General features: G+C 39.5%; 1 protein-coding gene across 2 annotated transcripts; it reads left to right on the top strand.

The window, feature by feature from the left end:
* Positions 1-13: 13 nt before the first annotated feature.
* Positions 14-24,646, top strand: baiap2l1a (BAR/IMD domain containing adaptor protein 2 like 1a). Of its 2 annotated transcripts, none has more exons than XM_084938105.1 (14): positions 14-322; positions 1,499-1,574; positions 1,767-1,853; positions 10,935-10,996; positions 11,808-11,879; positions 12,631-12,765; positions 15,776-15,928; positions 16,021-16,164; positions 16,674-16,794; positions 17,106-17,319; positions 18,799-18,858; positions 18,980-19,133; positions 22,770-22,810; positions 22,910-24,646. In XM_084938105.1, exons 1-14 carry the CDS (start codon positions 272-274, stop codon positions 22,980-22,982), a joined length of 1,443 nt encoding a protein of 480 aa, XP_084794231.1. In that variant the 5' UTR covers positions 14-271; the 3' UTR covers positions 22,983-24,646. The 2 variants fall into 2 exon arrangements, with proteins under 2 accessions (XP_084794231.1, XP_084794230.1); XM_084938104.1 differs by having other exon boundaries at positions 18,977-19,133.
* Positions 24,647-25,857: the final 1,211 nt, after the last annotated feature.

The following is a 25,857-nucleotide window of genomic DNA, read 5'->3' as shown; positions in this document are numbered from 1 at the left end:
GGGAAGTCTCTCGGTGTCCCAGTCAGTTCGTCCGCCGCCGGCTGCACGAGCGTTTCAGCTTGCTCGCGTGCACAGTGTACAGACACGGAGCAGGATTCACTGTGGGATTTATTACTCGGACCGAGACAACTCCTGGATTACCAAGTGTCTTTTTGTTCTCCGCTTTGTTGTTATTTTTTTATATTATTTATATTTATATTGTGTGTATATATATTTTTTTATTTTTTTATTTTATTTTTTTAATTCTGAGCTTAAGAAACAACCTGCCGTGATGGCTCGGGATCCGGAGCATGTGAGCAAGCTCACTGAAAGTACTTTTAAGGTGAGTGATGCATTCAGCATTTAAGGATCAAACCTGTTTTGTTTTATTTTTATTTTTTGGGAGGGGTTGCTTTTTTAATGTAGTTCACTTCAGGTGTAATCAGAAATTTATAGTTCGGCGAGTCTGCTTTGTTGCTTTTCAACAGTGGCTGTAAACCACAGGTAAAGTACCATAAAATAATGAAGTGTTTCCCTTACCTTTTGTTACCTCTTGTTTCAAGGACCTGTTTTGTGAGGGGGTGGGAAAAAGAGAAACTGATCGAGCAACTGAAACTTTCTGTTGTTTACCAGGGGAAAAGAAAATTCAACAATGCCACTGCCACAGCAGGGACACTCCCTGTTATTAAATAATTTCGTAAATCACAGTGAACAACAGCAGTGTTAAAGCTTCTCACAGCTCAATCAATCTGCTGTGGCTTTATCAGAACATCTGAAATCACTGGAGCAATAATTTGAGTGTAATCTTGATTGGTTGTTCCTGGCTAATCTAATCAACATTATACTTCTACCTCTCAATGGTGATAAGCAGTGAGCCTTCACTGTCTATGACCTGAAGTAGAAATAGACAACAGTTTAGAGTAAAAGTTTAAGTATGACAGTTGGGTTGGATTTGGGTGCATTTTGAAGTGCCCTCTCTGGTTTGGGGAGCAGGGAAAAAGAGACTGAACTAGTCCTACCTGTAGTTTACTGTTTTTCCTCTCAGCTGCCCCCCACTTATGTAAAGCCATACCTGCCCCCCTTCATTGTTCTATTGAGAGTGTGCCAGGGGAATAGAGGCAGGGGGTGAGCAGTGCTTGATTATTGGGAGATTACAATAGAGGGAGGGGGAGATGAGTGGTTTGGTGAGAGTGATGAAGTTGGTGCTGCAAATAGCTGGGACTTTGTGTGGGACTTCGCTCTTTCGAGGGAGTTGCATGGCATACGTGAGGGGTCAAGTTAAAGATTGAAAGTTTTATTGTTCTCACATGGAGATATTTATAGAGCAACAGCACAAACACTTGCTCTTGTTTTCATGGATTTCTCTTCTCCACCCACTCCCACAAAAATAGCCTTATGAGAGTTTTATTGTTAATGACGAGACCTTTCAAAAAGGGGAAAACAAGTCTTAAAGTTAAAGTTGTTTGTTTGCTTTTTCTTGCTTTTATCCACAATAATAAGACTCTGCTCTTTACCCCAGAATGTAATGGAGCAGTTCAACCCAGGCCTGAGGAACCTGGTCAACCTCGGAAAGAGCTATGAGAAATCAGTCACAGGTAAACACAGTTTTCACCCTCATGAGGGACAAAAGGGCATAAGCCCGTAATGGTCCGTAACCGCTACAATGAATTTTGGTGTACCTCAGCTGTTTTTACACTGGCAGCACTTTTAAATGGTCAAAGCAGAGCTATAAATGATCCTGGAAATCGTCTGGAGCTTAACAGTGTCTTGTCTGTCTGCCCGCACAGCAATGGCTCTTGCTGGAAAGGCTTATTTTGATGCAGTGTCAAAGATCGGAGAAACTGCTATCGTGTCTCCAGTCTCCAGAGAGCTCGGTGAGTATTATGCAAATATACTTTAAATCTACCTGCAATGTGGGAGCTCTCGAGAGGGTCTGTCTGATATCCATGCTAGAAATGTCTCTGCTGTGAGATTGAAGCTTTTAAAAGAATGTGACTCTAAACTTCCTCTTATGTTTAAATACAATTAAAGGAATAGTTGGAGATCGTGGAATAATTCTTTTATTAAAATTTATTTAAAGTTAATGTCTCTACACGAAAGTAAGAATATAGCCAGAAGTCATTAGCTTATTATAGACCTTGAAAACTAAACTAAACCAACAAAATCCACTTTGCTACCCCAAAGAACAATTCACAAATATTCTGTGTTACTAATGTGCAAAAACACTAATTTTTATCTTTACAGCAGGGTTATGTCCCTCGCTGTTGTCAACAATTAGTTTGTGAAAGACCATTTTGAAGCCTCAGTTTGAGTATTTTTACAGTCACCATGAAAGACCTTGAAAGTGTGTACTCATACAGTAGAAACTAGCCGGAAAATGTCTGTTTAACAGATTATAATACCTGTACCCTGAATCATACCTTGTTCAGTTGTCCCTGTTAGAGTACTCATGTAAGTCGAGGAAGTCGAACACATTTTACATGGATCCCACTTTAATCTTAAGTGTTCTGGTAGTTTAACTGCACATTTAATCCCAGAGAGGACTTGATATATGCTAAAGAAGTGCACGTCTCAGTTTTTCTACATGATACATACTATAGGAGTAAATTGTATGAAATAAATTACAAAACATTTTCTGGTAGCTCGTTGCCCAGATTGTGCTGTAATTAACAACAATTACTGTTAATGTGTTAATTCACAAAAAATGTCCTTTTTTATTTATGTATTTTACTGTGAACACATTGTAAAACATAAGGCCCAGGGCTGATTCTGGCCGCTGCTCAAAATTATAATTTTTCAAAATAAGCATTGTGCTCTATTAAATAAGACTTAAAATTAGTAACTGAGACCTTAAACACATTAGTAAAGTGCGTAGTCATGTCATAAATCAAGTGCGAAGTAACTTCATTTTCTCATAAATCTATATACAAGCCAAGTTCTTTTTACCAACCAGACAAGTCGCCCCCTGGTGGCTAGAATGTAGGTTTAAAGTACTGTAGCAATGGATTGACTTTGCAGACTTGAAGTTTAACACTTGTGCTTTGATTAATATCAGTGTGACAGATTTATTTTTGTTAGCTTGGGAAAGGGCAAGCTAACAAGTATAGGCTTCCTGTTTTCCTCTTGATTGCTCTATTTGTACTAGCTGTGCAAAAAAAACACAAACCTTACACCTGTACAAGTTGACAACATTTGATAAGAAACCACTTTGTTCCCAAACATTTTACATATATTTTCCACATGGTTGAAGTTTCTCTTGAAATGATGCTAAACTCTCTCACATCCTGCCAGTATTACGTGAGCTGGACACGTATCAAAATGCTCTTTCCTGCAGTTTCAGCGTAATAGTGACACGTTCTGCTTGCATCACCCAATATGCAAGTTAATTATACAAACATCTGAAAATAACAACGCTTCAACCCTGGGGGTGAGGTACTTAGCAGAAATTCATTATTATGTCCTGTCTATCTCTCATTCCAACAGAAGCACGTTCTCTTTTCAGCCTCCTCTCTGAGGCTGCCATCGAGCACGTACAGGTTGTTTTTCATCCATCCTCTTGAGTCATCTCCAATTATTCTATTAGTGCTGAAATTTGGAGCCGACCCGCTTTGTTCGGGGGGGGGGGTGTCATATTGCAATTCATTAAGTTGCTTTTTGTATTGTGCTGCATCACTCTGTAACGTCGGGCTTTGCAGTTCGGCCTTTTTATGAATCAGAGTGATGTGACAGGAAATCAGAGCAGGGTAGTTAAAAGATGATGCTCTGTCAGTGTGTTGTTGTTTTTTTTGTTGTTGTTGTTTTTTGTAAAGGACTATTGTGATGACAGTGGTTGTCTCCTGTGTTGTGATTTCTTCGCTGTTATTTCTGAACAAGTTTTCTTATTTTAAATCGAATCTGCTTTCCTTTAAGCCTTTATTAAGCTTTGATAAGATCTTAGACTAAAAATCAAAGAATTTTTAGAAGAAAATAAAAATTTCAGTGAAGGACAAAAGCAGTCGTGGTAAAACACAGAGATGAAGAATGCGTTTTAATGCTAAAGTAGACTCCCAGACAAGATTCTCAGCCTTTTCTTGCTCAGTTTCTTTTTCTGAATTTTGAGGATAAAACTCATAAAATTAACAAACAGGTCAAAAAATAAAATAAAAATAATGGCTTTTTCCTTACAGCATAGACTGAAAAAAGAATAGTGCAGCCCATCTAGCTACAAAGTGGCAACTCACACAATGGAAATTTGTATTTTGACATTCTGACAAGGGCTGAAATGTTTTAATGTAATCGGAGACGTCTCATACTGCGCTGTTATGAAATGCTGCCCATGTTTATTAAGGCGCTCTTGTCAGCGAACAATAGCAGTTTTCATTTCTTCATTTAATAATATGTTGGTGTTACGTAGCATTGTCTGAGCATACCAGAACCGCTGAAGTGAAACAGCTTTACGAACACTAAATTCTACTTTCTTTCTTTTTTGTTCTCTTTCCTGTTGTGGAAAGTCACAGATGGGAGGACTCTGAGCTTTCTAGTCAAATCTAGCCTTATTGAAACAGACCCCTTCTGGTTAACAAATGCTCAAGAATAGAGTTTGTGCTACATGGTTTGTGTATTCTTCCTTTAGGTGCATTCATCTGTATGTACTTCCATCACGTTATGTGACTTCAGTCATAAAAAAATCAATTGACTTTGAATAAGAATGAATACAGAAATGGCAGGTGAAGTGTTGAACTCCAGGCTCCGTGGCCGTTCCTTCACCGCCTGGCGTAGACGACATGATGGTGTGAATTCTCTCACCCACTGCAGCACGTAGAGTTGCAAACGTGCTGAACAAACAGACAGACAGGCAGATAGACAGAGGAGACCGTCTACCCACCGCTGATCCTCATCCCCCTATCCCTCCATCTGCCTCTCCAAACGGTCTGAAAAAGAGGATGCGAGTGTTTAATCTTTATTTACTCTAAGCAGCACGACTCTTCAGAATGAGGCACCTGATAGATTACTCTGCACTTCTCTGCTGCAGACACCTGTAAAGATCTTTTCTCTGTAGCCATAGATTGTTTTGTGTTTTTTTTTCTCTTCCTCCCTCAGTGAATGGCACAAAGCTCGTGCGTCACAGAGGTTAGCAGGTATTTGCTGAAAGCTACCCGAGGCTTTTACTTGGGTGCTGCTCAATTTCTCAGATTCTTGCTGTGATGGATGTGAAAGTAATAAGAAAAGAATTTTTTTTTCTTTTTGAAGAAACACTAAGTGCTCAGATGAGTGAAAGCCTTTAACCTGTGTCACTCTTCTTGCACTCCTTTAATTTCATTTAGTGGATTCATAAAAGGCAGCACTGTGGGGAATTCACTTTATCAGTAAGTTCCTTGGATAATGAGCTTTTCAGCCATGCACTCTTTTTGTCCCACATCTTCTTCCATCTGTGATCATTCAGTGCACTGCTGCTACTAACTACTGCTGTCTGTCTCTGCATAGCTGGTTTGCAGACTGCTTTTGCTACTCCTAAATTACATTTCAGCGGGTCATTACAAAAAGTTTTCTTTTGATTGATGAATGTCATATCCAGTGGGTTTACATTTCGAAATTGCCTATGCATGAGCAAATGGCCGGACTCCACAGGGAGCTATTCCACTTTGAAAAGCGGCAGGTATCGAAAGGCTGAAAATGTTACAGGCGAATGAATAGCACGAACCGCACCCCTTCCACCTTTTCTCTGCACTGTTTGTCAAGCCTTAGTTCATTTAAAAAATAATAATAATATTGACGTAAACTGTCTGCAACAGAAAAATGGTTATGTCAGCCAGAATGATTTTTCTTTCACTTTAGAGAGTGAGAATTCAGAGCTGGGAGTCTGAGTGTGTCCTGCTGATAGCTTTTGTAGCAAGTTTCTGCTTTTGAGAGGCACCATTTCTTCTGGAGGCTGGTTAATGTTATGGTGAATAAGACTTTCTGGCACTTCAAATATCTTTTTTGTAGCTGTTTCAGAGGATGGCTTTAATCTTTAGACATGACACTTGGTAAAGCCTATGTAGTCAGTGTGCAATTAAGCGGTTGATTTTTACTAACAGGCAGAAATGATTCAGAAAAGTCAAAAATGTACCTTGTTTCGAAGAAATCCTGCCCCTCAAAAAAGAAAAAGAAAACACGTTGCAAACTTAGAACTGCAATATCCTACAGTGTTGGACTTTAATGAGTAAAAATGTGTTCCTCCTTATCAAATGTATTTTTATGATGCACGTTTTAGCTGGAGTGATGGTTAAGCTTCTTTAAGTGTCTCAGAAAGGTATGCTGGTGAGTCAGTGTGCACTTTAGCATGACCCTGGAACCTGATCAGCTTAAAAGGAGCAGTCATTTTTAAGTCATTAGTAATACCTGTGTCTTTCCTTTGGTGACATACCAACATTTTTTTTTTCTCCTGTGGAGAATCATCTGTGATGGCGTTTCTTTTTTGGCCTGGCTTTTTCAGGGCAGCTGTGTTTTTAAAAGCGCTGTTCTCAAAATAGTGGTGCTGTGATGCATTATTTAAGCCCATTTTGAAAAATCAAAATCATTGCCATCATGATTGTGAAGTAATAATGGAATAACAGAAAATTATAGAAGTTGAGGTAAAACAAAAGTTTAATATTTCTTGAGAAAATGTGTTTGTTTCGTTCTGGGAGTTTAGCAAAACGATTGATGTCCTCTTTTAATTCATATGCTGTAAGTGGGAGAAAATGGTTGGGTATAGCATGACTAAATTTATTGTGACCACGTGCAATGAACTTGCAATCTCATTGCGTATGGCTGATGAATTGTGATAATTAGCATAGACTGACTGAGATTGGAGCGTCCTGGCTGTCTGTCCGTGTTTAAAAATTAGACAGCACTTACTTGCAAACCTTTACCAGTCTGTGAGAGCGACTGCAGACAGTCCAAGTCAGACTGCAATTGTGTGGAGACAGGTTGCTTCATCCCAGGTAACCTGTGGAATCGCCTTGCCTTCAAAAGTGGTCCCCCAGAGGCTCTCTGGCAATTTAGCTGACACAGGTACTAGCTTATTGTCCTCAAGTGTAGAAATGTCCAGCTCAATCAGTGGATTTTTTTTTTTTTTTTCCAATTTCTTCTTCTTCCCTGGAGACAAGGAGGTTGCTGTCCTATTTTTATTCTAGTGTGACTGCGCCATTAATTTACGATGCAGCAGCCGGAGATCGTTAACTTAGTTTAGTTTAAAGACTGTAAATGAGAACATTGCTAACACTGTCAAGAGGTTAAAAAAAAATCTACCAGCCTACACCTCAAAATCACATTTGGACTACTTTTACATAACATCTTATTTGTGTTATCTTTCTTACTCTCATACAGAGATTGGCTAAGCTGAGAAATTGAGGCTGAAAGTTCTTTACATTTATTTGCAGACATGGTGTATATCCTACTGTCTAACCATGGGCATGATTGAAAAAATGAATCATCCAAATTAAAGTCTTAAAACCTAATATCACAGCGTATGAGAAACTAAACAGCTGACATTGTGCTTGATATGAAACTTCAATTGTGTATACTGTACATATGATGATTGTTTTTATGTAACAACCTCAACTAACCTCATCTAACCTTTAGAAGTCCTTTGAAGCTGGTGTTTAATTTAATCTATTAAGAAAACTGAGACTCATTGTGCTCGGGGTATTATTGGCTCTGGTATTAATAAATGATATTCTGTACTCTGTGACGGCAAGTCATTGCTCTTTGTCAAGCCAACTTACACTGATATTTATTGTCCACAGACCAAGTAGATATTTATTCACTGTAACTACTCAAACCATTAAACAACATTCAACCAAAAAATGTTACTGTGGGTGATTGTTATTGAATAGAAACTTACAATCAACACCCAAAATTGCCTTATGTAAATGATGATGATGACTGAAAGATTCAATCCATAATGCACTAAGCAGATAAGCACCTTCATACGTGTGAACTTTGAAGAATTGACAAAACTGCCTCACTTTAAGTGCCATTTGTTTAGTCATTCTGAAGCTTTTGATCTCTTAAAAAAAAAAAAAAAAAGGATATTATAGTAATCAGTAAATGTTTGCCGAGCTATCATATCTGTATTTTCCTGAGAAGAAAAAATGTAAGCACATTTTCTATAATTTATTTTATTTGTAATGCAACTATTTACTTTCTATTCATTACTTACTACTTTAAAAAAATGTCTTCTTTGTTTCTGGCAAACTTTCAGCTGGCAGTGCCTAAAGAATCTACCTTGGTGGATTATGCCAACACCCAGCTGGCAGTGTGAAGGGAAATCACGTGAAACACTAGACGTACTTCATTTAATGTAGTCTACAGTTGCACTTTGTTCATGTAGTCATCTGGATGGATGAATTGCATATTGCGGTTCTCATTATCATTCTCGATATCATTGATTACAGTGACATCATTATGTTGATATTAAGGGAGTAGCTCCTCCATGGCAACCACCAAACACAATCCTTGTCCCACCTTCATTGCGATGTTTATAACTTGGATCCTGATTCACACAGGAGGCGGCCATGATTCACTGCAGACACTGCATGCTTGCTGGAACAAGCCCAGTGATGTGTCTCAGTGATCAAACTGCGTTGCGAGACGATGGCCGATGACTGGGGACACTTCCTGAGCTAGTTGATTGCTGTGTACACTCGTTGAATGGGTGAAACATTAGTTTGATCAAACTTTCAAACAAAGAGAGTCTATGCTAGAAAAGTCAGTGCCGCTGTTTGCCATGCCAACATCTCCTCATGTTCCTTATCTAACTCCACATAGGCGGGATTTATTTTATTTTTTTTGCTTTTTTGTTGGCACAGGGCATATCCGTCTCATAAAAAGAGTCACCTGTTGACAGTGTCTAAGGCCTTGTCTACTCTGCGATGTATCAGCAGTTATTCAATAGTGCCAGTTGTGGAGACATGGTGCTGTTTGAAGTTTAACATAATCTCAAAGAAATGTCTCTTTAGGGGTTCATTTCAGCCTTTGCTTTGTTTTACAGCGCAGTTGGGTTATAGTTTTTCTTGCTTTGTTTAAGCTTCAGATCCTCCAAACAACATGTGTTTGATTAAAATCCAAAGGTCATTTAATGGCGTCGTAAGACACCTTATCTGTAATATACAGGCTAGAGTAAATTCTACATGGACTCAGCGGGTGTTGAATGAGGGGTTCGGCATTAATAATAGTGAATCACAGGTGTGAATCATGTGTGCTTTTTCCACAAGGATCTTTTCTCAAACTTGTATTAACCTGCAAAAAAAAAAAAATGTGAACGTGGAGTTGTTCATTTGAAAAATTTGAGGGGAAGTTACACTGATATTCAGACACAGATATTCAGATGAACTGAAAAGCCCCGTTTTCTATTAAAATTATGTAGTCAGTTACAGCTTTTTCATAATTCCATTTTTGGCACTCTAGCTATGAAGACTTTTTTTTCTTTACCTGCACTTAAAAAAAAAAAAAAAAAAAAAAAAAAAGAAAAAATCACAGACGTCATACATTGTGCTGTTTTTCTTAACTCTGATTCAGTTGTTCATGTGATAGGCTCATGCACCCTCTGATGACTTTCTGTAGCATTTATCCTCACTGAGGCAGGCTTTCACACCTTGTTCACCCCAAAGGTGAAACTGGCAGGTGTACAATGGCCTCTTTGAACCCCGCCGCCTCCCCCTCCTGGCCTTTCTCAGCCTCCCCCTTCCACCCCATGTGGTCTGTTGTTGAGGCTGTGCAAACAGCTCAACATCCAGTGGCCACCCCCCCACCAACCCCCGGGTCGAAACACAAAGGCAGCATTTACCAGTACGTTCTGGTGACCTTCAGAGGGCAATGTTGTTGTAGCTGGATGCTGCCTGCTGGACACAGACGTACACTTCTGTATCGTTACGTTTGTTTGCTCTGAGCTGGGGAGGGGGTGTCATATAAAGAGGAATGTCAGGTGTTGGATCGAATGTATATGAGTAGGTGTTCAAAGGTGGAGTGTGCTGACCAGGGTGACTTATAGAGATTTTTTTGTTTTCACCTAAAAATGACAAAGTGAAACTGATGCTTGTGCTTTGTACACTTTCTTCACAAGGTGTTGAAATCCATGTAGGTCATTCACTTTTGCTCTTTTCCCTCATTGACTATCACATGTTCAGAAATGAGGCAGAGGGTGGGGGGTGAGGTGTGCTGTGCATGTTTTGCCGGTTTCACCAGAGCATTTTGCCCTGTAATAAACCTCGACTCTAGATTTCACCCAATTGTGATAGAGGTAGCAGTATAAACTGCTTAGCTATGATTGTCCCCTTCTGTTTACAGTATTGAGTCACTCCCATTGTTTCATGTCATATGCTGCTCGGTCTGTGCTTTAGCCTGTCTGTGAATGGAGACTGTTCTGTAATCGACTGCACAATACCAGAATGTTTCATAGGAGATTACTTATTGACAGCTGTTCAAATATTGAAAGAAGAGAGGTCATCTGTAAAATATGGACTGTAACAAATGTATGACAGGCTTGATGGATTTATACACAAAGTTTCTGAAAAAGTAATAACTGTTGATATTATGTTTTCGGATGTGTGCCTGCTGGTTTCCAATGCTGTCTCCTACCCCTCATAAAGAAACAGGTTAAGATTCATGGTATTTAATATTCGAGGATTTCCTGCGCAAATTTTGATTAAATGATCGGCTACCTTCTTGTGTCCCTATAGTAAATGAAGTTAGAACCAGCAGTAAAAAATAAAAATAAGGTACCTTTTTGTGGGTGTAGAGCAAAATAATTCTGTCAAAGGGTGTTCTAACAATAAGTCTCTGCCAGCAACTTTAAAGCTCAGTAAACCTTTTGTCAGTAAATCATTTTTAGAAATATGTACAAACCTTGTTTGGGACCAAGGATTGCACCTTGTGGAACCTCACATGATACACAAATCAATGATTAGATGTAATTACTGAAATACTAAATCTTCTCCTGAATTTTTCCTCAGGTGTGGTTCTGATGGAGATTGCAGAAGCCCAGAAGAAGGTCCATAATGACCTGGAAGAGAACGTAAGTACCTTTTTTAAAGAAGAAGTCATATTTTTATAATTACTGTCAAGTCTCTCACATAGCATTTTTAAAATATGAGTATCAAAGACGGAGTCACAAAGTAAGGAAGTATTGCAGGGCAAAAACACAATATGTGCTGGCCTTATCCTGAGCAAGCTATTAATTACATTAATTACTAGCTAGAAGTATTTATGGCCACAATGCTTATCTCTAAATGTTAGTAAACAAATGCAGAACTTTTTTTTTTTCCCCCTCTGTACTCTCGCTATCACAAGCCTCTACAAGCTTTTGAGTTTAAAATCGTTGTAAGAAAAAGTGTCAGAACTGCCGACAAAGTAGAAAAGCCACATGATTATTTTCCGGACCTGACGCCTTAGGGCAGGGGTGTCGAACTCCAGGCCTCGAGGGCCGGTGTCCTGCAGGTTTTTGATATCACCCTGGGTCAACACACCTGAATCAAATGATTAGTTCATTACCAGGCCTCTGGAGAACTGCAAGACATGTTGAGGAGGTAACTTAGCCATTTAAATCAGCTGTTTTGGATCAAGGACACATCTAAAACCTGCAGGACACCGACCCTCGAGGCCTGGAGTTCGACACTTGTGCCTTAGGGTAAAATGCCTCAGATACCTTGTGACAACATATAAACGGATGACAAGTATTCCCAAATGAAATATGTCAACAACTGAAGCCATTATCAAATATTCCAGAAGATCACTCCATGCTTACTGTACACAACGAGTGATGTGACTGAACTGAACTGTAACTTTGATGTATGTATCAACAAATTTGTGATGTTTCCTCTCTGCAGTTCAAGAGATTCCACAGAGATGTTATTATCGAGCTGGAGAAGAAGACAGAGATGGATGTCAAATATATGAACGTAAGTGTCTCCATAGAGAAAACAGCGTTTTTCTGTCTCTAATCCAAACACAGTCACAGTATGAAAGATGAGCATGGCGACCCTGACATCAACAAGTATTTTTAGATATCACATTTTGAACCCTTAATTTTAGCATTTTGATCATAACCAGTAGTTTGGAACACAGGGTAGAGTGCTATGTTATCAGAAATGTGTACCAGAGTTTAAGCTTGGATGGTCTATTAGTACAAATAACCACAGTGCAAGGCATATTTGTATATAATAACTGCATTACAAATCTTCCAAAATCACCAACACAGGTCGAGAGTTCAGTGGTTCTACTGATCTGAGGAGAAGCCCAGCAGGAAGCTACTAGTGACAAGCACCTGTCAAGAGGTCTACATGTACTTAATGTGGCCACACTCTAATAGTACACAACATTAAGCTTTTATTACAATTAAAGCTTTGGTTGGAAGTTAAAAAGAACGGCTGGTATAAAAAGAATTTTATACCAGCCTTTTCATACCACATGTTGAGTTCTGTTGGAAAGATCACTTTTGGAGCTAGCTAAATTGGTTATTTCAGCAAATGCAGTTTTAGGCATTTCTACTTCTTCTTTTTCCAGAAGTTTCCTCTTGCATACAAAAACCTTGTTTATGTAACTATATTTCATGGAAGCTAAGCGTCCCTAAGGGAAGCATTGATGATGGTTTAGTTCTTCTTGTTTGTGTAGTGAAATGTCTGTTTTCCTCTTGTTAAATGACTCCTGCAGGCCACCTTCAAGCGCTATCAGTCAGAGCACAAGGTGAAACAGGAATCCCTAGACCGTTCTCAGACAGACCTGAAGAAGCTCAGGAGGAAAAGCCAGGGAAAGCACTCATCCAAATATGACCTCAGAGAGAACGAGGTGAGCTTGAAACAAAACCAGCTCCAATCTTTCCTGAACATTAAAAGGCGACTGTGTGCTAATACTTTGGATGTTTTTTAAAGTATGTGGAGTTTGAATGCTGACACTCGGCTGGCTGTGAAGACTGGATGACTAGTATAACATTTATTTGACAGGGTAATGAATTGAGGCCAAGGCTTCTCGTGATAGGGATTAGTTTGCCTGTAATGTTAGGGCAACTCATTGGAATGAAATTCCACGTTTGCTTTCCAGTTCTTCTTTTTTTTTTTTTTTTGTATTACATAATAGCGCCACTGATGACAGGCGTTTGAGAAAGGACACCCTTGGTGTCTTCAAATGTTTTGACTGGGATAAAAGGGCATTTTAAAAACCTTTCATGTAGTAATAAAACTATCAAAGAAGTTACCGTGGTCAAAGCTGCGTGCAGTTCACCTGTTTTTACATGGTGCACAATAGAACAATCATATGGCTTAAATGACTGTTTTCATAGAAGGTACACACACCCATTTTTGTACAAAGGAAAGCATGCATGCAGGCACAGATTCAAACCCTGTTGAGATTCAGGTTGTATTGGATGCAGCACATCAGATTGGTCTACTAATAAGTTTCATTCATGTAAACCACAAATGTAAGCAGTGATTAAATAAATACAATTCCATTTAGAAAAACTTACAAAAACAGTCAAAATACTGTTGTTTTAAATATCCAGTTATTACTGACTGATGGACTAGTTAATTTGATTAACTTTGAATGCACTCAGGTGTGTGTGGGTGTTGTGTTGGTATATAAATACTACCCCTCCATCATTCTTATCGTTGATTTGCATTCTGCTCAGAAAGTTTCCATCATGTAATTATGTCTTCTTATGACAACAACATAGAATCATTTCTGTGGCTTTTTAACCTTCAGTCCACTCTGGAAAAAGTGGACTGATATGCTTATTGTGAGACGTAGTGTGATGCATTTATCTAAGTACGGAAGCTTAAAGTGGAGTCCACAGTAGCGTCTACAGGTATAAGCTATTTACATTTAAGTATTTGAAGATCCTTTTTAATAAAATGTTCACAACCAACACCAAAAATGAAAAAATTATTAAAATGAATGTCAGTTCAAAGTCCAGTTATGTAAGGCAAAGTAAGAAAAGTGTGTAGCTGAATTTATCATCGTTATTCAAATATGCTCACTAAGGCTTTTATTATTATTGCTAGCATAATGCTTCATAGTTGGTACTGTACAGTGCTGTTCATCTGCATTGTATAAAGACAATGCTAATGCTAAACTGGATCTACAACGACAGCATGGCTTCATAGTAAAAGTAGAAGAGTCTGGGAACTTGCATGCCTGCAGTCCAGACCTGTCACAAGTTGAAAACATTTCAATCATCATAAAATGAAAAACATGATAAAGCAGACCCAGGACTGTTGAGCAGCTATATCAGACAGCACAGAGCCTGATCAGTAACTCCTGTCTGTTTATTCTGACTTTACTGAGTTCCTGGCCTTGCTATGATGGATAGTGTCTAAAACTTGTGTATTATGAGATTCTTTAAGGAGTAAAAACAAAGAGCAAAAGAGATCTAAGTGTTCTAGGTTTGCCTATACAAATGTTGTGTTTTCCTGCTGCTAAACTCTGTATCAGTCCTCTGTTTATCTTTGCATTTGAATGGCACCGTTTAAAAGACACCCATACAATAAGCCATGTTGTCTGGGTGGAGCTTGATAGCCTGATCCTGTTTCTCAAGCCGGGTTGAAACTGGGGCCTTTCTTTCCACAGAATGGACTTTTTCATTATCTGATAAAAATGACACCAGTGAGCTACATGCGAGACGAGTCTAACTGCCCAGCTTTCTAATAATGTGTAGGGCTCGAGTAAGGGGCCAGTAATGAGCTCAGCCCTGGCGGCCTGCTCTTCCACCTCACGTCTGGGCAATTTTAGTGGTGAAAATGGGAAATAAAGAGCTTTGATTCCGTGTCTGAGAGAGAGACACACATAGAGGGAATGAGACCAGACAGTAGGGGCGGGTCTTTGACAGAGCCCTTAGAGATAGGCTGCTTTACCATCACCATGACAACCTGGGGGAAATGAAAAAGATTGGGGGAGTAGGTGTTGAATAAAAAAGGGATGGAGTGAAGTTTGGGAAGTTTATTTTAAAGGGTTCAGCTGCCTGTGTGTGCGGCGTGACGCGCAGACTCAGTCTCAGGCTCTCTGTAGGGAAGGGGAAGACTGATTTGGTCTCCCGCTGAGCTAAGATTGATCCAAGAGCAGCAGGAGACTCAAATAAACTTGTCCCTAAGTGCAGGGACTTTGACTACAAAGCTCATTAGGAGCGTGATTTGTGCATCTAACCTGAGCACCCAAACAGCTTTTGCTCACAGGGAGCCATCAAGAGTCAGTTTTCCCAGTCTTGGGTGTTAAAGCAACAAAAGTCCCCCGATCAGAGGCGTTGGCACCTGGTAGCAAAGAATTAAATAAAATAAAATAAACAGCAAGTATTTTCAATAGTCACCTTACTCCATTTAAAAGAGGATTTTATTTATGTTGCAATTATGGCCTGATACAGATGTGACTGAATATATATGTGTATATATAAATGCAAAGTTTAAAAAAACAAAAGGGATAATGCATGTTAAAAAATTGCAAAAATACTTAATTAAATGGACCTATATTAATACTACAATAAATAAACTACAAATAGAATAAATAAATGGACATCAATATTAATGATAGTAATTAAGTTAATAGCTCCACCCACATGTGGTTAAACCCTTTTGTTTGTCATAGTCTTTCTTCGGACATTTTTTGAACTGAGATAAAGATTATTTTGAACTGTGAATCATGCAAAGCTACTCTAATACAGCCAAACAACAAAACTATGGAGCTGAAAATTGGCTCAATAGATCCTCTTAACTATAAGCTCATCAATGCATTTAATGAACCCGATGAAGCACAGATTAAATTGTTGTTATTCACCCTATTCTGTAACCTCTTGTCCTGTGACCACCTTCTGCAGTACTTGCAGACTATCTCATCACGCCAGATGGACATGCAGAAGTTCATTGCTGACGGCTGCAGAGAGGCTTTGCTGGAAGAAAAGCGACGCTTCTGTTTCCTGGCGGACAAACACTGCATGTTCTCCGGTCAAATTAGCAACTTCTATGAGAACGTAAGCAAGGACAGAGATGAACATCCAGCACAGCCGCATCACACCTTCTATAATGGATCATTTAACTTGCTCTCATTCTCTGGTGCTTCCAGGCCAAAGAAATACTGTCGGTGAAGATCCCCACCTGGCAGGAAAAGTGCAGCGACATCACCAAGGTGCCAGACTCTGTGGTGAGCATGATAGAAGGGCTGTCCGTCGTTCCACAACAATCACCGCTGGTTGATCACTGTAACAGGGTTAGTTTGATTTTATTATTTGATTTGTAAGTGTGAAATTTGTAGATGTTAAGCATTCTTCTGTCATGTATTACCTTGTTCGATCACATATTCTCATCGTACCATGGGGGTAGTTTAGATTAAAACTGAGGATAGAGCATGCTGTAGTGCAGAACAAAGCATTTGTAAAAGACTGGCCCTGCGGGGTTTTTATCTTCTCAAGTTGTTGTGTTGTAGTTTATCTTGTTAAAGTAATGAAATCTATTGTATCAGATGAAAGCTGTTGTGTAAAGTAGTAAGACATGGGTGATTGTTATCAGCAGGAAATCTCAGATGTGTTGTTGCTGTTGTGTGGTGTTAAGGTCCAGTGAGGCAACAGCTGTTTAGTGCTTCGCACGGAGGAAGAACATAAACTCCATTTACTGTGTGACTGTTTGATTATAGCACCAAGGACCTGTTGAGATCTGAATAATGCCAATTCACTTTGTCATATTGATGCATCCGCTAATCAGTCTTTGTGCTCTCTTCAGGTCACTGTGGACTCTGGCCCTCCTCCAGCACCACCCCTCAAAGCTCAGTTCAGCCCACTTGCCAACATGTTTAATCAAGAGCCCACATTTCCATTTAACTCCTCTTCAGACCACAACTCAGGTAAAGTTGGCTTATGTGAACTGCATAAATAAATATATAATCTTTATTGGTGAAGATTAAATCAACTTTGTTATCTACATGATGTGTGATTTTTATTTTTATTTTTTTTTCTGTCTAAAATAGGCCAGACTCTCTCATATTTTCTGTATAAGTGTAAAGGAAAAATTCTCATGCCAGAGCTGTCCATTAAATAGCTGCAGAAACAGCTAGCCATTCCCCCAAATTAAAAAAACAAAACAAAACTGCTCTTCTTTTACAACGGTTCAACAGAAATCTGGCAAAGTCTCATTTCTAGTCTCTTCTGCCTCCAGATCAGGGCAGTATTGGAGATGGCAGCCTGTCGAGATCTACATCCCAGTCATCTGGTCTGAACGTGAGCAAGAAGTTCCGGGTTAGAACCATTTTCCCTCACACAGCAGGCAACAACGACACGCTCCTGAGCTTCGATGAAGGCGACATCATCACTCTGCTCATCCAGGACGAGAAGGACGGCTGGTTGTACGGAGAGCTGGAGAAGACGCAGCAGTGAGTCTTCATCTGCTTTTGTATTCAGGGCTGTGTTGACGGCTAAGAAAACCTGAGCTTAGTCTCCACAATCTCATTTAAAGTTACATTTTGTAATCTGGGTATCGTTCATTTTATTCACTCAATAGATTTGTTGTCTACAAATCCCAAATACCTCTAGTTGAATATTATTTTTATTTATTCCTTTATTTATTAATTTTTAGGCAATATCAAAACATTAAAGGTACAGTTTGTAAAATCTCACCATTAGATGTCAGTGAATTGCAGATTGCAGTCAACTGAATTCTGTTTTCTTGTCCCTACCAGTCCCTTTCAAGTGCATAACCTTAGCTACGGTGGGCGCTTTAGCGTTTTAAAAAAATGTTAACTTGTTGGTACACCTAAGACAGGAATGATACTTCTGTTACAAGAAAGACGTAGCAGTCGTGGCACACGGGTGGTTTTTTTTTTTTTTTTTTTCCCCCACATAACTCAGCTGACAGTACAAGTTTCTCTTTTGTGCTTTTGCTGCTTTGTCGTGCTACACATGCCTCAAAATACAGAGTATGTCCGGTATGTTCAACACGACAGTCGTAAAGCCTGATCTTAGCTCACTCACGTACACATGCAGAAAAACGGGTGCAAACACGCAAAAAACCCCAAAACAAAACAAACCGGGAGGCATCTTCTCATGTAGATTTTACAACAACAACATTTTCCTTCCCCAAACACGAGGAAGGAAAATATTTTAGCTGGAACTTTTATAAATTCCAATGAAGTCAGACCTTTTTAGCAGCTGTGATTACGTGTCACCTCCAGAGAAGGGGGAAACATGTTCACAGGTGCTAAATGAAAGATCTCCCTGCTTTTTATTCTCCTAGACAAACATAGCACCTGTTAGCTTTGCATCCACTTGTACAAAGGATCAGGCTTGTTTATGTACAGCAGGCTGTGTTTGCATATGTGGCTGCAGCAGCATTACCCTCCTTCTGTGTATAATTACGTTCATATTCATCCTTGCCAGATCACTTAGGGCTCATCATGCAGGATTATGGACTGCTTTCAGTTTGCGTTTGTCCCACTTTGAAAGAATTTACACGAGCCTTATCTGCTTGTTGTGCGTGGCATTAAGCGGCCTTTTTAATTTCAAGTGATTTTAATGCAGTCAATGGCTTTTTTTTTTTTTCCTTTTCTTTTTTTCCCCCAAGAAGAGGCCGTGTTGGGAGAAATCAGTGCTTTCTGTTTCTTAGCAACAAATCCACTGCACTGGTCTGATAAGCCATCGTTTTCTCCAGACGTGACTTGGAGACAACTTTGGAGTCTTGGTGAACAAAATCTTCTATTCTGTGTCTGATGTTAGAATTTCATTCAAGTGTTTTGTCTGCTGCGGTGATTCTCTATCGTGATGGATTCCAGATGACGGCTAAGAAATTGCATGACTTGTTATGTAATTTTATTTTGACGTTTTTTAAAGATAAAACGATGTGATTCTGTTCCCAGGCGGGGCTGGTTTCCCTCATCCTATTGTCGAACTTACACTGAGTCGGTGGTATCAAATAGGTAAGAGGTGACAGAGCATGCCAAGCATTGAATCAATAACTTCTTTTTTTTTTTTTTTTTTTTTTTTAAATTTCACAGCTTCTGTTGGATAACTGAAGCTTTTTGTAATGTGTCTCAGTAGTAATCTAGGCACGCCGGTGCATCGTCTTAGTACGATTAGCCTGCCAGAGACTGAGGAGGAGGAGGACGAAACAGTGTTGCTGCCACCACCAGACTACAGCGACGACGCCCCCTCCCGCCCGGTCGTCCTCTCAATGCCTTCGCCAGTAAACACGGTCAGTATCAGCACTCGATTAAGTAAACCACCTGTCATCAGCTGTATCAGGAGCATTTCCAGAGCGTGACCTGATATCTTTTTTTCCTCATGTTTTGATAATTCGGGTTGATATGACGTATCTTTAGGTGGCAATGCTTTGAAATAGTGCTGCAGTTAAGCAATTTGAGTTTTGTAGGTATTACCAAGAACACGTGCTCTAGAAGAAAACGGATAAACAACATGCCTTTACACTGGATGTTTTGCTGTAACACAACAAGCATGTATGGAATTTGTGCAATTTCACAAATGATTGATTTATAAGGATGATCAGGGTTGTCATTTAGGGAAGCTGTTCAGTGAGTGTGCTACTCAGCATTTTTCTGAATCTGCTCTGTAGTTTTCCATTACATTGTAAAACAATAAGTATACTTTTTTTCTGTGTATTTCACACTGCTTTTAACAATCTTTCACATTATCATTTCTGCTCTTGGCTTTGTATGGCTGCAGCTATCCTTGATACGGTCGTCTAATTCACACATCTCTTGGTGTGAGCACAGAAGCTGCTGTTGAAACCTTTTGCTTGTGAGATGTAGCCAATTGCAGGAAAGCTAGCCAAGAGAAGCTAAAACAGCTTTATTGAAAAATGAGCATAATGTGTCTCCTTTAAGCGCTAATATTGTTATGCTGACATGCTGGGCATTTAAAAATATTTCATTTAAATTTTATTTTGAAAAAAGACCTATACAAATTATCAAAGACCCCGCAGTGGCAAAAAACAGCCCCTTGAGATCATGATCTATCCAGCAAATTCAGTAATCATTTCCAGGGGCCTTGAAAGCTAGTGCAAGACCTGCCTTTGCCATTCAAGTCCATTCAAGCAGCGTCTCACTGAGCCACCTTTTAAAAACAGGGAGGTGATGTCGATTTCCAGTCCAATAAAATTAGTCTGTTTGCACCAATCATGCCTTCCCTCAGGGCTTTTCTATGATGGGCCTTGTTCCATCAGATACTAACATGCTGTTAAGTTTAATATTAGGCACCAACACAAAGAACAGCTAAGAGTGACGGTTGAAAGCTTGGAGCGAAAAGAGTAGCTGCTCGTCATCTTCAGCCCTCTTTGCTATTAGAAATAGGTCTGAGCTAACTGCAACCCCATATCTCACACATGCCCTCCCCTCTCTCTGTTGAGTTTTGACACCCAGTCTGTGAACAGAAAGGAGTTAGTCTGCTGAAAAATCCAGAATGCAGTACTTGTCAAAGGATTGTCAAATACGACATGGTATGCTGTTCAGAACAGCTGTGCCTCAAGCACAAGCAAGTTTTTAGTTACTGATTTCAGTCAGATTTAAAGAAAGGTTTTTTTTGGGGGGGGGTGGTTTTTGGTCAGCTGTGGTTCTCTCTTCCACTTTGGACCACTCTGAACCACATGTCAAACTCTAGGCTACTTGGAGATAAAGAAAAAGAACCACCAGAGTCATTGTGATTCACAAAAATGAATTTCTGCAAAGTTTGCATGGGAGTCTTGATATATTTAAGTCCTCAGCAAACATTGCACTTTGTAGAGACATTATAAAAGCTAATATCCTGCCGCTGCTCTGTAATGTGACATGCATTTCTCCCCGGCTGCTGCTCATTGGCGAAGTTTAATGGCTGAAGTTTGTGGAGTTAGTCATCATTTTAACACAAGGTTATTTCTTCCTGATGGGACACGTGCCCTTGCCCTGAGTCGTCACTCCACACCTGCACCATAAATGCCATCATGCAGGCAGAACTTTTAAGTCGAACTGATCGCGTCTTATCAACATCTCCTTAGTGCGCAGTCACCGGCTCCACGCCCTTGAAACGGCACAGCTAGAAGCACACCTGTGTTCTGTAAACAAGGTTCAAGGAAATGCGCTATATTTATCAAGACTATAGTTTCCACGAAGTATGTTTAATCTTCAGAGAAGTCACATTCAGTAGGGGCCTGTTTGTAATTTTGACAGATACAGGCATGACCGCGGTACCTAGAAGAAAAGTGTAAAACAAATCGGAGAGGAGAAAAAGGTGGTAAAATACTCCCAGACAGGTTTTGACTAGAGAAGAGTTACAGAGGGAAGCATAAAGGATGAGAGAGTACAGTATCAATTTAATTTTGTGACTGTGCTGTGCTGCCTGACTGGAAATGAACTATCTGTTGAGCCAGCAGGCAAGCCCAGGCACACTTCTTTCTCATCACCTTCCTTTCTGTTCTGGACTGTCTGTACTGTCCTCTGAGTTTGCTGCGTCAGGGTTTCACTATGAAATATACGACAGTGGGGGAAATACCAGCTCAGCGTACCCCAAAATTTTACATCCTGTTTGAGAAAGTAGGAGCTACAAATTTACCACCAAAAAAGTGTTTATGTTCAGATCAGCCCTATCAGCTAGCTATCAGTTACAATAATAGAACCCCCTGGGTGTCCTGTGAATTGTGGGAGGTGGGACCTCTTCCAGCACATCCCAAAAACGATCAGTTCATTTGGGATCTGGGGCTTTTTGAGGTGGGGTTAGTTTGTGTTCCACTACAAAAGCAACTCAGGAGTGTCTCAAGGAACACATTGTCCTTCCTTCTTACCATATCCACTACTAGGAAGTGCTGTTGCCATGGGGGTGTGTACACTGCCTGGTATGTGACAAAGGAAAAGCTGTGCATTATTCTAACAGTGCACAGTCACAATGGTCAGGGGTCACTTTACATCATAGTTGATCAGTGTGTGTTGGACACAGTTATATTCTGTGCTGTTTGAGGGGAAAAATTGCAGGACACCTTTAAGCAAGGTTAGGGAGGGTTTTTTTGTGACATAATCAGTTGAACTGGAGAAGAAATACTGTTTTGTTTTTTGTTTTTTTGTTTTTTTTTTTAACACAAATTTGATTGAGGTTTTCTCTTTGTGAAGCAAATCTGTGCTCATTTATTTGTGATTCATCTAATCAGAAGTAAAAGTTTGCTGAGAACTACAAAAAAGCCAGGATGTTTCAAACAATGAATGATGAATGTAATGCCTTAAAAGCCCGTCTGTGGCTTTAAGAACTGTCACATTTTTTGTTGACACCTGGGTGTTGCCTTCTCTCTAGGGGAAAAGATGGGTAATGTCTGTTTCCTACAAAAAACGACAACAAAAAAGGCCTTCTCATACACATAATAAAATTATCTGCATTTGCTGATGTGGTCTACCATGAAAAACAGAAACCACTGATGGTTCATTTTAAAACGTTTTGTCACGGGACATATTGTGTGACTACGGCAGCCCTCGGGGCATGCAGCTCAGAGATTTCTGCTCCTGAACTTCGTTGTTTTCCATGCTCACCTTTCACTCTGCTGGCAGTAAGATTATCACCACCCTAAGGTGAGAGGGGGTAAAAAAAAGTGTTTCAATTGCCAGCCTTTCTAGATTGTCTAGATTCCAGGTTCAGTGAGTTCTGAGTTTTGTGGTGTAATTATATGTCAAAGGAAGGCGGGGGGGGGGCAACTGTTGATGGGAAGTCTGATCAAACTAGTCCGACAACTAGTGCTTTCTTAATAGCTGGAGGCAGTTTTTGGAGATTGCAATGATGCCTGTTGAACTTTGTGTTGTTTCCATTTTGGTGACTTGAAGTTAAAGAGTCATTTCTTCTGCTTTTTCTTTAATAACAGGTTTCTTTAGTCAACGGGACTCCAAAGGCTCCTTTTCTTGCGTGAGTGACACAGCTGGCAGATTTTCACATATCCATATGACTAATTAAAACTCTATTTGACAATAACCTCATACATCTTTGTTCATTTTCTTTCCGCAGAGGAGGGAACCCCTTTGCCATGGTCAAGCTGAAGCCGACTGTCACAAATGACAGATCTGCACCACTCATCTAACTCTAAGCTTATTAGGGTGGTGGTGGGGGGGGGGTTCTTCACCGCTGTTATGCCTTCAGGGGACTCTTGTACTGGAATCATACAACCCCCTCTGCGACACACTGACTATCTCCCCAACCCAACATCTCACTAGCCTGCATGCTAGTTTTTTTTCCTCAGTACCAGCGCGTGTTTTATCATCAGCCACCACACGATAACCCACATTTGGAGATGCGGGAATTGTGAAAAACTGGACAAAGAAAGTGTTTGGTGTGCTCTTCTGGTTTGAGTTTGTGTAACAAGTAAACATTCACAACAAAATGAACATTTAGACTTCCCTCTGATCCATATCGTTTTAGTAAAAGTAGCATTTAAATTGGTGAACGTGTTGCATTTCCTGTGGCTGCTTTGTAGTGAAAGCCGCGATGTGATCTGCAGTGCCATTAGAAAGTATTTGCTTTACGTTGTTTACCAGGAACTTCATATGACTCCTGATACTGAGCGGCGACAGAAAACTGTAAACAGTGAGGCTGTTATCAAAGTAATCAAATTGCACTGAATTGCAGTCATGCGTCTTTAAAGCAGTCCAGAGAAATCCACTAGAAGATTTTCCTCTGTCACTACCAGGAAAAAGTGCACATACACAGCTACTCCAAGTAAACAGGTTGAACGACCATTGCTTTTTACTCCTCAGTCGTAAAAGGCTGATGGGGTATTGTTGTCTACAAAATTGTTGTTACTGATATGCTATTTGGTAGATGAAGTCTTTGTTTTCATTTTGGAATGAACCGGTCTCTTTATTGCTTTGTAAGACACTCGGTCAGGCTTGTTTCAATGAAAAATGATGAGATCCAGATGTAAACCTTTGCTACCTGATACTGATGAAACAGACAAGCATACAGGTTGTCTTCCTGACTTGCCAAAATATCCGTATCTTTAGTTCTTTCTTTTTTTTACTAGTTATTTTAGCTTATTTTACTAGTTTGTTTTTTTTTTGTTTTTTTTTTAAATTTGTCAAGGTATTTAGTTGTGAGAATGAAGGGAGAGTGATATTGGGAAAGAAGGGGTTTGTCATTGGATTAAAGGCAAAAACACTAAGTCACAGTTTTGAATGACAAAGGTATTTATATATAAAATAAGTTTGTATGAAATATTTAATAAATCTGTAAACAAAAGTCAGACACGGCAGTCACCACGCTCAGTCCGAGCCATGGATGCTACTTTTTTGTTGTTGTTTTTTTTGTTAGGCCTGACTGCTGCTTTTGCATATTAAATGGATAAGATGACCTTTTGATGAAGGGAATTATTTCACTCCTCATTGTTTGTTTCGTAGTTGTTATATGTAGCTTCTGTGCACAACACAGTTTATGCAAAATGAGAATGTACTTTAACGGCAATCATTTGAAATGTGCATAAGTAAAATGACTCATTGTTTGAAATCTTCAAAGTGTTATTTTGTGAGGAAAATGACTTTTTCCCCCATGAATTTGCTTTTCTGAGTTCAGCTGTATGATGAGCAAGTGATTCATAAGACAGTTGATTGAATCGTATTAACCCACTGATGTAAGTGAACCCATCACACTGCCATAATGAAACATGCTTTTCTTCCGAGTACCTTGCCACTGTGTTGACCGATAGTCTTTTTTTTTTTTTTTTTTCAATAAAACATAAAGCCTGAATGTTCATTTTCTGTTGTCTTCTCGCTAATTTAACTGTCTGTTAGCTGAAATGAAAGAAAGTGATTATAATCATAACTTAAGGACTGGAGTGAAAACAAGTGAAAAAGCAGCCAATGTCCAAAGAAAGACTGGAGAACTATTGCTCAATGAAGTCTGGCTCCTTAGAAGCAAAATATAAATACAAGAGAGCTCGGGATATTTGCACAGTAGGGAGACCTGGGATAGTTGTAACGTGGGTCAGTTGTAACACTTCCAATTTCTCCAATCAGGGCTAAGTTTCAAATGATGTGACTCATCCTGTGCATGCCCAATTCAGTTCTGCTATCACATGTGAAAAATCAGCACATTTTGTCAAACACAGACAATTTAACACGAAAAAAAGTAATTTGTATGCCAAAAAGTAAGTTTTTCTACTTTATTTCAATTTCTAATAGCATTATCTGCTTTGCAGTTAAGCTCATCAAACTTAAATTATGTTATTTGTATGTCTATGGGGATATATTCTGTGTAGGTCTTTAGTGCTAATGTTTTAGCTGTTGGCTGTAATGTTAGCTAGTTCATGGCTATAGGAGTCTGGGTCAGTTGTAACAGCAACAGTCTGGGTTAGTTGTAACAATAATGCAGATGTTACAACTTACCACACTATTACTTTAACTTATATTAAACAAGTTGGGGCAACGACATCAGCAGAGAGAGGTTCACTGGTCGCTTTTGTATATGCGGTTAATGCCATTGGCAACACAATTCCTCCACTGTTTGTGTTCCCACACATACATTATGCAGACCACTGTGTCAGAGATGGACCAGTAGGAAGTACTGGTAGTGGAAATAAATCAGGATGGGTGCAAGAAACAGATTTCCTCATCTTTCTGAAGCACTTTGCAAACCACACCAAGGTAAGCCATGATAAAAAGCAATGGAATTGTGATGCTGGTGAACAACTACATTTTTTCAGCTTCATTGTTATGTTCAAAATTGGTGCAAGAGTTGTAGGTTATAATGCCCACTGAGCCAATGAGACCAAACTCAAGGAAGACCAACCAAAATGAATGAAATATTCAGTTGCAGAAAATTCCATAATTTGTCTTTTTTGGGGGGTTGGAATATGTTCAAAAGCTAGATTTCTGCATTCTGTCACACACACACATAGCTACATAAATGGCTCTAAGTGCATTCATGTGTTGAATAAACAAAGATTACATGTTAATGTTTTGTTA

Source organism: Perissodus microlepis, chromosome 8 (assembly GCF_051167445.1).
Source record: "Perissodus microlepis isolate ML-2025 ecotype Zambia chromosome 8, ASM5116744v1, whole genome shotgun sequence".
In the NCBI taxonomy this organism is placed as follows: domain Eukaryota; kingdom Metazoa; phylum Chordata; class Actinopteri; order Cichliformes; family Cichlidae; genus Perissodus; species Perissodus microlepis.
This window is presented reverse-complemented; position numbering and strand designations above follow the sequence as displayed.

Bases quoted from the DNA above. Each gene is read 5' to 3' on its own strand.
- baiap2l1a (XM_084938104.1), top strand. From the start codon at position 272: ATGGCTCGGGATCCGGAGCATGTGAGCAAGCTCACTGAAAGTACTTTT. The intron at 323-1,498 runs GTGAGTGATGCA...TCTTTACCCCAG, and splicing joins TCACTGAAAGTACTTTTAAG to AATGTAATGGAGCAGTTCAA. The intron at 16,165-16,673 runs GTTAGTTTGATT...TGCTCTCTTCAG, and splicing joins TGGTTGATCACTGTAACAGG to GTCACTGTGGACTCTGGCCC.